Source organism: Rhinoraja longicauda, chromosome 6 (assembly GCF_053455715.1).
Source record: "Rhinoraja longicauda isolate Sanriku21f chromosome 6, sRhiLon1.1, whole genome shotgun sequence".
NCBI lineage: Eukaryota > Metazoa > Chordata > Chondrichthyes > Rajiformes > Arhynchobatidae > Rhinoraja > Rhinoraja longicauda.
Genome location: NC_135958.1, coordinates 33716344 through 33730161, shown reverse-complemented (window position 1 = coordinate 33730161; position 13818 = coordinate 33716344). Strand labels below are relative to the sequence as shown.

The 13818-nt window shown below is 42.5% G+C and overlaps 1 protein-coding gene across 2 annotated transcripts in view; it reads left to right on the top strand.

Moving 5' to 3' along the window:
• cmip (c-Maf inducing protein) overlaps window positions 1-6419 on the top strand; it is a 248695-nt gene extending 242276 nt beyond the window's left edge. For both annotated transcript variants that reach the window (XM_078400764.1, XM_078400763.1), the window contains exons 19-21: window positions 133-238; window positions 3628-3698; window positions 4795-6419. In XM_078400764.1, the coding sequence (XP_078256890.1) occupies window positions 133-238; window positions 3628-3698; window positions 4795-4848 (231 nt within the window). In that variant the 3' untranslated portion in view covers window positions 4849-6419. The remainder of the gene's footprint in view (window positions 1-132; window positions 239-3627; window positions 3699-4794) is intronic.
• The last annotated feature ends 7399 nt before the right edge of the window (window positions 6420-13818 follow it).

The window sequence follows — 13818 nt, the reverse complement described above, 5'->3', positions numbered from 1 at the left end:
TTCAGACAGCGCCCGTAGTCGGGATCGAACCCATGTCTCCGGGGCTGCGGGTGCTGTAAGGCAGCAACTCTACCGCTGCGCCACCGTGCCGATGGGTTGATGATGTTGACGGAGGTTGTGTCTTTATTACAGTTTGGAGACGCGGGGTTGCGGGTTCTTTCAGAGCACCTCACATCGCTGCAAGTCCTGAACCTTTGTGAGACGCCAGTCACAGATGCAGGTCTCCTGGCACTCAGCTGTGAGTATAACAAGCCTTCATGCCAACAGCTTCCAATAACAAAACCTTGCACAACAGGAATCAAAATCTTTGTTGGGTTAGTGATTGGGAAGTTCCAAACTAAAACCCAGTGAAAGCCTCATGGTTTTTATTCAGTTCTTGGCATCCGTTGGCACGATCCTTCCCTACTTGAAAGTAAACGGGTGATGATGAGCCATCTTGTTCACCGCTGCTGGTTAAACACTGGTTAAGGGATGTTGGCTTCCGAGTCCACAGCCTCATAGAAAGTGGCAACACAAATAGATAGTTTGGTAAAGAAAGCTAACAGTATGTTTGCCCGACGAAGGTATATAAAGTTAGGGGAGATGGATAGAGTAGGCCATCAAACCTCTGGATGGAAATATCAACAACTAGCGGGCATAGCTTGATGGTGAGAGGGGCAAGGTTCGATATTGCCATGAACAAGCTTTGAAGGGTCGCACCACTCAAGCAACTGCAAACTAATTGACCCTTAAACTTCTGAAATACAGGCAATATAATCCTAATTGATAAAATCTAACCGTGTAATTTTAGAGTGGAATGCGGGTTTCATTCCAGCACTCCTTGTAATGCCATTATTTTATCCCTAAGCTGCCCGAACCTGATCACAATAACATAGAAACATAGAAAATAGGTGCAGGAGTAGGCTATTCGGCCCTTCGAGCCAGCACCGCCATTCAATATGATCGTGGCTGATCATCCAAAATCAGTACCCCCTTCCAGCTTTTTCCCCACATCCCTTGAATAGCCCAGGTGTGGTAGAGTTAAATATGAATATTTGTGGCATGACTTCTACTCTTTGTATACTCAGATTCTGCACTGGAGCGTTGTCATTTGTATTTAACCATTTTTCATGATGACATTTCATTGATCTACGTGAAACCTGTCCACAGCTTGCGGCTTTTCACCATTTAGAAAGTGCTACGATTTTCTTTCGTCCACATCCCCTAGTGGCCTGCATTTGAAATCTCTCTGCCACAGCTTCTGAGCTTCTTTGTGTGTGGGTAATACAGAGCTGCAGTCAGTGTCAACCACATGAGGGGCAGAGTGCACGGTCACGCCCCATGCAAAGCTCCCTAGTTCATCTGCGCTGCTGTGGAATGTGCCGGAAAGCAGCCAAGTGATATCCAGCAGGGATGAGAAAGCTAAAACGGGAAGCCACAAACGAGTTCCCTCTCTCATCTCGTATTGCCTGTTGAGGGGAGGAGGTCAGAGATCCAATCACCAACTGTGTCCCTCTCTGAGGAGAGACAGAAACTCTCTTGTTCTTGTCTGGTCAGAACATCCCCAGTACAAGAAGGAACCTGTACGTAGAATCCACCGGTCAATGGGAAAGAAATGAAGCACGAATAAATCCTTGCTGGGGAAAAGGTTGAAGGGTGACAAGGCTTCCAAGCTCAATAAATTCTAAATGTGCCACTGTAGCTTTATTGTCATGGAGTTGAACAGTACGGAACCAGGCCCTTCAGCCCACAATGCCCTACCAAGCTTTTTGTTCCGTATTAACCCGATATGCCCACATTAGCCTGATATCCTTCTAGACCGTCCCTATTTCAGTATCTGGCTGAATATCTGTTAAATATAGTGATTGCACCTGATTTCCTCATCTCCAATGCAAGTTAACTCCAGATATCAATCACTCTTAACAAAAACGTTCCCTCAATCCACTTTATAACTCCCTTCTCTCACTTAAAAATCCATGCTCTCTTGTGTTTAATGCCCCAAACATGGGAAAAGACTCTGACTATCAACTCTATGCCACCAATGATTTATACTTTGGACGGATACCCCTTAGTCTCCTCCACTTCAGGGAAAACAAGCCAAGACAATAAAATCTCTCCCCATAACTAAAATCCTCCAATCCAGGCACAGCCTGATGAATCCCCTTTGCACTCTTTCCAGCACGGACATATCCTGTGGCAGCCAGAAATAGACACAATACTCCCAGTGTGGTCTCTTTAGACTTTAGAGATACAGCGCGGAAACAGGCCCTTCAGCCCACCAAGTCCATGCTGACCAGCGATCACCCCTTACACTAGCACTGTCCTACGCACTAGGGACAGTTTACAATTTTTTCTGAAGCCAATTAACCTACAAACTTGTACGTCTTTGGAGTGTGGGAGGAAACTGGAGCACCCGGAGAAAGCCCATGTGGTCACAGGGAGAACATACAAACTCCGTGCAGACAGCACCCGCAGCCAGGATCGAACCCGGGTCTCCAGCGCTGTACGGCAGCAACTCTACCGCTGTGCTATCGTGCCGCCCCAAGTCTCATTGGTGTTTTGTAAAGTTGCAATATAACGCCTCAAGATTTACAGTCTATGCCCCGCCCTATGAAGGCAAACATCCCATATGGCTTTGTCAGCACCTTCTGTACAAATGTTGATGTTTCGGGGAACTATGGACATGAATGCTGTCCCACTGTTCTTCAACATTCCTAAGTACACTCCATTTACTGTACACATCCTATCCTGATTTGACTTCCCAAAATATACCACCTTGCACTCCTCAGGATTAATTTCCATCTGCCAACCCTCTGCTCAGCTTTCCATCTTATCTGTGTCCTGCTGTAGCCTTAGACAACCTTCCTCACTATTTACAATACCGCTAACATTGGTGTCATCCACAGACTGATCACACCTTTTACATACACATCCGAGCCATTGACGTATAATCACAAACTACAAGGGTCCCCACACCAAATCCCGTGGAATATCAGAATATCGATCAGAAAAGCATTCTCTCCCTCCTCCCATCAAACTAATTTTCGATCAAATTAGTCAGCTCGACTTAGATCCCATGTCCCTTATCCTTTGTAGGGCAGATAATAATATGGGAGCTTGTTAAATGCCCTCCTAAAGTCCTTGTAGACAACATGTATCACCCTGAAGAAGGGTCTCAACCCGAAACGTCACCCTTTCCTTCTCTCCAGAGATGCTGCCTGTCCCACTGAGTTACTCCAACTTTTTGTGTCTATCCTCGGTTTAAACCAGCATCTGCAGTTCCTTCGTACACATGTATCACCCTGTCTTCATTAATCATCTCACGTGGAGGATGTTGGGTATATGGAGCAAGCTGCTGGAGGAGGTAGTTGAGGCAGGTACTATGGCATTGTTTAAGAAACATTTAGACAGGTACATGGGTAGGAGAGGTTTAGAGGGATATGGGCCAAATGCAGGCAGGTGGGACTAGTGTAGATGGGGCATCTTGATTGGCATGGACAAGATGGGTCAAAGGGCCTGTTTCCAAGCTGTATGTACGACTCTGATCGTAGTTACCTCTGCAAAAATGAAAATCAGATTAATGGGATGTTTTGTATAATTAAGGTTTTCTCTAGAATTCTCATGAAAATATATATTTTTCTTTTTTAGCAATGAGGAGCCTGTGCAGCTTGAACATGAACAGCACCAAGCTGTCAGCTGACACTTACGAAGATCTCAAGGTAACTGCTCCATTGAAAGCGCTATATGTGATTAATATTAATCTGGAAATTGTAAAGCAGAAGGTACAAGGTTAAAACGGAAACTGTACCATGCATCACTGAATAGTTCTTGCAAAGTATCGTACGAAAGAGTGGACCTAACATATTGTCCATAATTTAGAAAAAGGAACATAATTTCCTTTATCGGGTCATCTATTGGCATCTGGCTCCGATCACCTGATAACATTGTGGGTTTACATTGTGAGTGAACAGAAAGAAGTGACTGTGTCTCTTGTGGTCATTAAGACAGACACTATAATGTTGTCCAAAGGAAAGTCGGATAATTATTTGAAAACTACATATGTTAATGGCTATTGAGAAGCATTTAGGGAAATTAAGTTAAAATAGATCGTTCGAGTTACTATTGGGGTTCTCACAGAGGAATACAAGAAAATGAATAAATTCAATCATTTCCAAGTTGTATGGTCAGGCTATGTGGTCAGATTTTACTAAAAAGCTTTGACAATATCACTTGTAGACCCAGGTCCAATTTGGACATCAATTGAAATTTGGGAACTGAGACTGTAAATGTTTGACAGGCAAAGGTTTATGGAAGATGGAACTAAAATTAAAAAATCCAAATGAAAGTGTGCATTGGCGATAGCAAAGCGAAAGCCTGTATTACAATAACAGTAGATACAAAATGTTGGATGAACTCAACGGGTCAGGCAGCATCTGTGGAGAAAAAGTATAGGTGATGTTTTAGTCTGAAGAAGGGTTCTGACCCGTAGCATCACCTATTCCTTTTCTCCAGTGAAGCTGCCTGACCTGCTGAGTTACGCTAGCATCTTGTGTCTATATATCTGCAATATAAACCAACATCTGTAGTTCCTTTCCTGCACTTCCAATAACAATATCCCAGTAAATGATTTGTTGTCAGTATTGACACTTTGACACTTGTATTAGATTAGATTATCCAAAATTGATATAGAAATACTTGTTGCTTTTGTCAATCAAGTTTCCATCACACTGACATTTGCAGTGGTAGACGAAATTTATTGCAAGACGTTGGATCAAACGATTAACTATATTTTTTCACCAATCCGTTGTCCCGTAGGCAAAGCTGCCCAACCTCAAAGAAGTGGATGTCCGTTACACAGAAGCCTGGTGAATTCCTCCTGTGATGGTCACCGAGAAAAGATTATTTTGTGGAAGAATCAGAAGAAGAAAAACGAAACTTTGTTCCAGCATTTTTACCATGGGTCAGGGAGTGCTGAAATCGCCAGCACGGGTTCCTTCACCAGAGGCCTGTACACTGCTGGGTTCTTTGTGGACCCTGGTTCATTCTCAATGCTTTTTGATTTCAGAAGATGAAAAAAATGTGTAGCAGCAAACCGGCCACAAGAGGAACCTCCCTGGTCATTAATTGCCTTTGTGCTTGCGCTGTGTGTGAAAAGATATATTCCTCTCTTGTTTATTTCGTCTACTTGAACGGACCAATGTCAAATCAATTTGGAAGTTCGCTCGATCGTCTTTGGCTGAAGATAGCAGTTATTTGATGGATACATCACCTTTGGCATCCCGAATCCCTGCAGAGATATGCAAAGTGATAATCTTTTTTTGTTTTTGTACATAAATTTTACATAAACACACATATTTAAAAATTGTTCACGTGGCAGGTCTGGGACCTGACACTTATTTATGGATTGTAATTCTTTTACCTGTTTTTTGCGTAGAGTACTGTAAAAACTAGTTATTTTGGCTGTCTGGTGGCCTGGAAGCTCTCGTTTAAGTGGTTCCCCCTTTGCCTCGATGGACTTTTTTTGGATCACTGCAACTCGTGCAAGATTCTGAAAACAGCAAAGGGTAACTTTTCTGCTTCGTCTCCAACGAAGATACTGGAACTTTGAAGGAAAATAAGCGACAGACCTTTCTTTACAAAGGCCAAATTGCCAATCGTTTTTCCGCAGTTGTGATGAGGTTCCACCAAAGCTATCTGCATCCAAGAGTTTTAACAAAAAATAACTTTGTAACTTCATGTTTTTCTTAAATGGTTCACCATATTTAAATCCCCCCCCCCCCCTTCCCTCCTCTCTCTGTGACTAATGCATAGTTCCAACATGCATGTTTGATTTGCATGGCCCTCATGGAGATTCCCCAATAGCTTCACTTTTTGTTTGTGAAAGCAACCACTATAAACATTCCTTGCACTCATGGAATGCCCTTCTTATTTTCCGTTTGCCCTCATTTCATGAGCCATTGTTGTACAGAGCAAAATTATCTTTGTCATTTTTGGCATGGTTGCTACATTGCAAAATTTACAGCATCTCAGAAAATAATAACACACACACACACACACACACACACACACACACACACAACACACATACAAAGATTGTAACATGTACCTTTTTATTTTGTTTTGTATGTAAATTATCCAGAATGGAGGTCAGGCTTCTTTGTTTTGTACCTTTGTTGCCAGGTAGCTTTTTCACTTTCCCTTTTGTTTTGAATTGGTTAAGTCTTAATCAGGTTCATGTTCCAGAGTGCTGCATCGAGTCTCGGACTGCATGAACACGCAGACGTGGGAAAAAAAAAAAGTTTTAGAAAAAAACCCCGCATCCATTGTTTATCATCAGCACTGTTGCTTTTATCAGATGGTTTACTACTGTTCTGTAGCTGTTGTACAAAGAGATGTGAAATAATTTCAGGCAAAATAAACAGTCAGTGAATATCTTTCAATGGTGTGATTGGTCTCGTTTAATTATGGTGGCGGATTGGGAGTGGACATTGAGCGACTTTCAGCATTCACACACTTGGGTTCTGAGTGGAGACCATGAAACTGCTGTCTGTGAAAATGTGCAGAGGAGAGATCCATGAACTGAAACAAGGTGGAGGACAAGAAAAATAATTTCAATTTCCAATTATGTTGAAGCGCCCAGTGTTCGAGAAGAACACATTTCCTCTTTCCATTATAAAACCGCAGACTGTATAAAAGCTAGTTGAGTGGGGAGCATGGACCTCATTTACATTTCCCATCCAAACGATAGTGGCTGAGAACTTCTGTCATGTAACAAGAGGCATGCACACTATGGTGGAATTTTAGAAGAAAAACAATCATGTTGTACTGATGGAAGCTTGTAGTTTTTCTTCTGGGTTCTCCTTGTGTTTGATATGCCTGTGCCTGCCATTGCTGGGCATTGCAGGGTAGCATCTTATTAATGCATAACACATGCATGCCTGGATGCCGCTCCTGTGACCTAAAATCCGGAATGCGTGGCCCACTTACATGCAGGTCTGTGCTTCCCCCCACCCCCCCCCCCCCCCCCCCCGCCCAATCTTTGCACATCCCCAATCCTTTCCACTCCTCACTTTAATTTCATGTATCTTGTGTTTTATGACTGTTGGAAGATTGATTTCCCTCCTGGGATAAATAAAGTTCTATCGTATTGTATCATAATTGTTACGGCCTGCTTTGGCAAGATGTTCATAGAAGATGAAAAGACAAAAAAATAACATTTTCTGGAAATCCAAAATGTTGGAGAAATACTCAATGGAAAAGATTCTTTCTGTGGTGTTTTGTACCAGACTTCCACTTCCCTTCCCTCAACACCCACTCATGCAACTGCAGGAGATGAGTTCAAAAGATCATAAGACATAGGAGGAGCATTCAGCCCATCAAGTGTGCTCCATCAATCATGGCTGGTCCATTTTGCCCCTGTAAACCCCATTCTCCTGCCTTCTCCCCGTAACCTTTTGACATCCTTACTAATCAAGAACCTATCCATCTCCGCTTTTAAAATATCCAATGACTTAGCCTCCGATGCCGTCTGAGGCACTGATTTCCACAGATTCACCACACTCTGGCTAAATAAATTCCTCCTCATCTCCATTCTAAAGGTACTTCTTTTTGTTTTGTGGCTGTGCCTTCTGGTCCTCGACTCTCCCACTACTGGAAACATTTCCACTCCACATCCAGATGTAAAGACAGGTCCTTTTACCACCTCCCTTCCCACCACCCAAGGATTCAAACATTCTGCCCAGGTGAAGCAGTGATTGACTTATACCTTACCTACTTTAGTGAACTTACATTCTTACAACATGGTTTCCTGTCCATTAGAGTATTCTCAGTGGATTCGGTGACTTTGTGCACCAACTTGCACAAACCTAATCCTACATTGGACCACCTTGTGAACTACCATGGGCTTGTTTTGTAATTGTGTATTTTTGCAGTAATGTATTTTATTGCAGACTTATTGTAGAATTTATGTGTGATGTATCTTTTGGTGTGTTGTCTGAGTCCATGTGCCGGTGATGATACTGAAAGCACGATATTCATTGCACCTGTACCAATGTCAACAAACTCAACTCAACTTGGTTAGAAACGTAAAAACATAGAAAATAGGTGCAGGAGGAGGCCATTTGGCCCTTCGAGCCAGCACCGCCATTCATTGTGATCATGGCTGATCATCTACAATCAGTAACCTGTGCCTGCCTTCTCCCCATATCCCTTGATTCCACTAGCCCCTAGAGCTCTATCTAACTCTCTTTTAAATTAATCCAGTGAATTGGCCTCCATTGCCTTCCGTGGCAGAGAATTCCACAAATTCACAACTCTCTGGGTGAAACAGTTTCTTCTCACCTCAGTTTTAAATGGCCTCCCATGTTGAGTGTGTGGGAAGGAACTGCAGATGCCTGTTTAAACCGAAGATAGACACAAAAAGTTGGAGTAACTCAGCGGGACAGGCAGCATCTCTGGAGAAAAGGAATGGGTGACGTTTCGGGACGAGGGCCTTCTTCGGACTGGTTAGGGATAAGGGAAACGAGAGATATAGACGATGATGTAGAGAGATAAAGAATTTTGCAACTTGGTTTGACTTGACTGCTTAACAGAACACCTCTGTTCAGTCCTCGAGAGTGGCCCTGGACTTCCAATTATCTTTCACTCCTCCTATGGCTTCTATCCTTGGCTTATTACATTGGTACAATGAAATACAATGTACATTCGAGGCACAAGAACTCATGTTCTAGATTTAACATTAAATTCAACACTTTTAGATTACCAGCCTTTCCAGTGTGAAAACACACACCTCCAGATTCTGGGACAGTCCCTTGGACTATCTTTAATCGGACTTTATCTTGCACTAAACATGATTCACGTTATTCTTTTTAACATGTATCTGTACACTGTGGATGGCTCCATTGTAATCATGTATTGTCTTACCGCTGACTGGTTAGCACGCAACAAAAGCTTTTCACTGTACCTCAGTACGCGTGACAATAAATTGAACTCAAACTCAAACTCAAATTGTGTCAGAACTGGCTATCAAACTGTGTTTCTTTTTCCACACATGCGGCCTAATTCAGATTTTCAGTATTTGCATTCTTCGCTGCCCACAGCTGCAAACCTGTTTGATTTTACTCTGCCTTCATCGATCGCCTTCAACTTATGTCTCCACGATGCTTATCGATCATAAAGCCGTCTTCACCATACACTCTCCCAGCTGGTGTCACCAGCTATTGAGTTAATGAAACTTTCTCGGTCTCCATCCAATCACAGATGTTTCCTTTGTTTTCTCTCTTTCCACCTCTTTCCCTGACACCTAAAAAATGTTAGATGTTGAACTGGTTTCAGTTGTGATGCAAGACTACCGATATGAAACTTTACTGGAGTTTGCACCTTCCTGTAAATAGATGTATTTCCCCTCGGGTGCTGGACTTGCTGGTTGTTCATTTAAGCAGCTGCTGTAAATTAACCCGTGTGTTGGTGAGTGGAGTAGGAAAACTATGGGAGGTGTTAATGTTGCCTACCCATTTGCCTGTGTTTGGCCCACATCCTTCGAAACCATTCTTATCCTTGTGCTAGTCCAAATGTCTTTTAAATGTTCTAATTGTACCCACCCCTACCTCTTCCTCTGGCAGTTTCGTTCCACACATCTGCCATCTTCTCTGTGAAAAAGCTGCCCCTCAGGTAATGTATGATGATCGCCACTTAGAATCTTATGAGTCAGGAGAATAGCCTGATGTACAAAGGCCCTGCATTCTACAGAAGTGCAGTGTTAAAAGTACAGCACACGTACTCCTCAATCTAGGCAGATGCCATCTAGCAGCAGCTATCTTGTGTCAGAGTCCCACAGTGCTGGGCAGAGTGCGTGTTTTTGCAACCTGCGGTGGCTAGAAGGCAAAGTGTGTTGGACAAACATGAGAACAAGGAACGGGAAAATATGAGGGGAGATGGGATAGCTTTGACAGCTGACAGAGTCACACGATGGGCCGAATGGCCTCCTTTACATCAGAAGAAAATGCAAGACTTTAATACCGTTTCTCTTTCTGCAGACACTGAATGTTTCCTCTGTTTTAATTGCAAGGAACCTCTTGAGAAGAACTATCCATGGAGTCTGCTAATGGGAACTCACTGCCAGTAGGTTCCCTTCAGGTAAAAAGATCACTCTGATCACCTTGTGTAAGAAAATAACTGCAGATGCTGGTACAAATCGAAGGTATTTATTTCACAAAATGCTGGAGTAACTCAGCAGGTCAGGCAGCATCTCGGGAGAGAAGGAATGGGTGACGTTTCGGGTCGAGACCCTTCTTCAGTCTGAAGAAGGTTCTCGACCACGAAACGTCACCCATTCAGTCTGAAGAAGGTTCTCGATCCGAAACGTCACCCATTCCTTCTCTCCTGAGATGCTGCCTGACCTGCTGAGTTACTCCAGTATTTTGTGAAATAATACTCTGATCACCTTTGTTCCTGGGTTCTGCAGCATGCAATCTCGTAACAATGAATCGTGACTGAATCTTAAAATCAAATTCATCCAATTGTAACCTGAACCTTCCCCTCAGCAGCTGAACAGAATTCCCCCTCGCCAATCACACAAACTGACTTTCGTCCTCTCCCCAGCATTTGTGTCTATTTGAGATTCAAACCTTATCTCAGTGGAGATTCAGTTCAGTTTATTGTTACGTATACCGAGGTACAGTGAAAAGCTTTTTTTGCGTGCTATCCAGTCAGCGGAAAGACAATATATGATTACAATCGACCCATTTACAGTGTGTAGATACATAATAATGGAATAACGTTTAGTGCAAGGTAAAGCCAGCAAAGTCTGATCAAGGGTAGTCCGAGGGTTACCAGAGAGGTAGATAGGTCAAGTCTAGGAGATTTAGGATAGGGGATAGTATAAAAGCTATGCTTTTGTACACAATTAACCCCTGGTTACCATAACCTTTTACCTTCCCTGGTCAACCTGCCACATTCAATCCAGTCTGCCATTTTTGTCTAATGCCTTGCTAACATCCATATGGTCGGATATTAAATGCACAGAGTCGTGGAGTCTTACAGTGTGGAAACAGGCCATTTGACCCAACTTGCCCACACCAATCAACATGCCCCATCTACACTAGTTCCACCTGCCAGCGTTTGGCCCATATCCCTCAAATCCATGTACCTGCCTAAATGTTTCTTAAATGTTGGGATAGTACCTGCCTCGACAAACCCCTGTGGCAGCTCGTTCCATGCACCCACCACACTTTGTGTAAAAAAGTTACCCTTCAGGTTCCTTTCTCGATTCACTTACTCTGGGCAAAAGACCGTGCATTTACCTGATCAATTCCTCTCATGATTTTGTACACCTCTATAAGATCACTCCTCAGTCACTTCTATAATCAACCTTCCTTTTTACCTCTCGAAAAAATTAAACCAAGTTATAAAGACTTCCCTTGACAAATCCGTTCTTGCGGCACGGTGGCGTAGCGATAGAGCTACTGCCTTACAGCACCAGAGACCTGGGTTCGATGCTGACTACAGGTGCTTGTCTGTACGGAGTTTGTGCGTTCTCCCCGTGACTTGTGTGGGTTTTCTCCGATATCTGGGTTTCCTCCCAGACTCCAAAGACATACTGGTCTGTAGGTTAATTGGCTTGGTGCAAATGTAAAATTGTCCCTAGTGTGTGTAGGGTAATGTGCGGGGATTGCTGATTGGGTGTGGACTTGTGGTGTGGAAGGGCCTGTTTCCACGCTGTATCTCTAAACTAAACTAAACTGATTATTCTTAATTAACCTCTGTTAATAATAATTCATGCTGTCCCTCAGAAATGATTCCAGCAACTTGTCCACCACTTATGTTCAGCTTACATGGCTGTAATCGTTAAGTCTCACCACTCCTTTTTAACAGCAGTTTAATATTAACCATCTTCCTGTCTCCTGCACCATGCCTCAAGCCAAAGATGACTGGAAAATGATTCTCTGAGTCACTGTGATTTCCTCTTACTTCTTTTAAGAGCTTAGTGATATTTTATCCGTGCCTGGTAATTTAACCATTTTGAAACATGCTCTCATTGATCTACTCTCACTTTTATTTTTTCCAACATTTCACATTCCTCCTCAGTGTCAATGTCTGCATCGTCACCCCTTCTCAGAATGGATCTGCAAGACGAACACTTACATCTACATACATCTCCACCAGCTCCATATCTCTGTCTCTGCTTGGGTCTTTCAAGAACCCTTTGTCCATTTATTCATTTACACCTTCAGGGTTTACTTCGAATTTACCTGCTAATATTTTTTCAAATGTTCTCTTTGCCTTCTAATTTCCTTTCCAGTTTCACTTCTGACTGTTCTATCTACCTCAGGCTCTCCACAGTGTTGAGCTCTTGCTCTCTGTAGCAAACGTTGTCTTTTTGTTGTATCATGCAGTGTGTATTCCATCAGGGGATGGGTTTGGAAGATCTTTCTATTATTGCAAATATATTTGCACTGAAGCTTCACCATCTCCTTTTTCACTGTCTCCCATTGCTCTCACTCTAACTTATCTTTAAGGAACTTTTTCTATTTCACTTCGGCTAAGTCACATCTCTAATTCCTGGTTGTTTTTTTTTACCTTTTCCATAACTTTGCTAAATCCCATTAAATGATGGCTGCCGTTTTCAACACTACATCCCACATCACCCTCTCCACTCAACCCATTTCCAAAATCTCTTGAGAGATTCAAAATGCTGGAGCAACTCAGCGGGACAGACATCATCTCTGGAGAGAAGGAATGGATGACGTTTTGGGTCGAGACCCTTCTTCAGACCCTAAATCCCTTGTTGGGCTTTCTATGTATAGATTAAAAGATGTTCTCTTGAATATATTTTAACATACTTTAAGAATTCTGTACCTTCTAAACCTGTCCTCTGCTCCTTTGTTGCTATTTATGTTAAGATAAATTGAAGTCCTCTACTATTAAAGCCTCGCTATTTTTGCATTTGGTTATGAGTACCATGTCATAAGTGAGTATGTAAATGCTAAAGCCACAACAGTAAATTACCACAATCTTTATTAGTTCATATACCTCCACATGTATATTTGACATATGTATATTTATGATTAGATGCATTCATAAACAACAGTGGTTTACAAATAAAACATGCCGCAATACATCAAAAATATCCCAATACATTTCGCAGGACCCTAATTGAACAACATTTCAGAGCAATCCATAAGGAGACGACAAAATGCTTGATCAAAAAGCCAAATTTTACACAGCATCTTAAAAGAGAAGAAAAACTGTGTAGAAAGAGATTTACGGAGAGAATTCAAGAATTTAGATCCTTGACAGCTGGCAGTAAGATAATAAATTAAATTGTGGATGATTAAGAAGCCAGGTGGAAGGGTACGGATATTCTTGAGTAATGCAGGGCTGGTGTAGTGTACAGAAAGTAGAGAAGAACAAGACGATAAATAGGAATTTGAGAGCAAAGATTTTTTTTAATGAATTAACGAGCTGCTTAACTGAGAAGAGGGCAGGCACAGGATTAAAGGGTGACTTGATCTTAGTTAGGTTGTGGGCAGTCGGGTTTAGAGTGGCAAATATGGAAGATGTGATGAAGGAATTCAAGAAGATCAAAATCCAGAAGAAAGAAGGTACAGGTGAGGGTTTCTGCAAAGGATGAGCTGACGCAGTGGGCCAGGTGATATGATGGTGAGAGAAAGGCAGGCAGAGTGAATTTATGGATGTCTCACAAGATCAACAAACTTGCTGTGATATTGGCCTGGATTGTGCAATACCAATGGCTTTTGAGACAAGAACATTGGGTTTTTCAGGTCTGTTTGTGCATTTAGGGGATATTGAGAACGACTGGATCTGACTCAGCAGTTTATG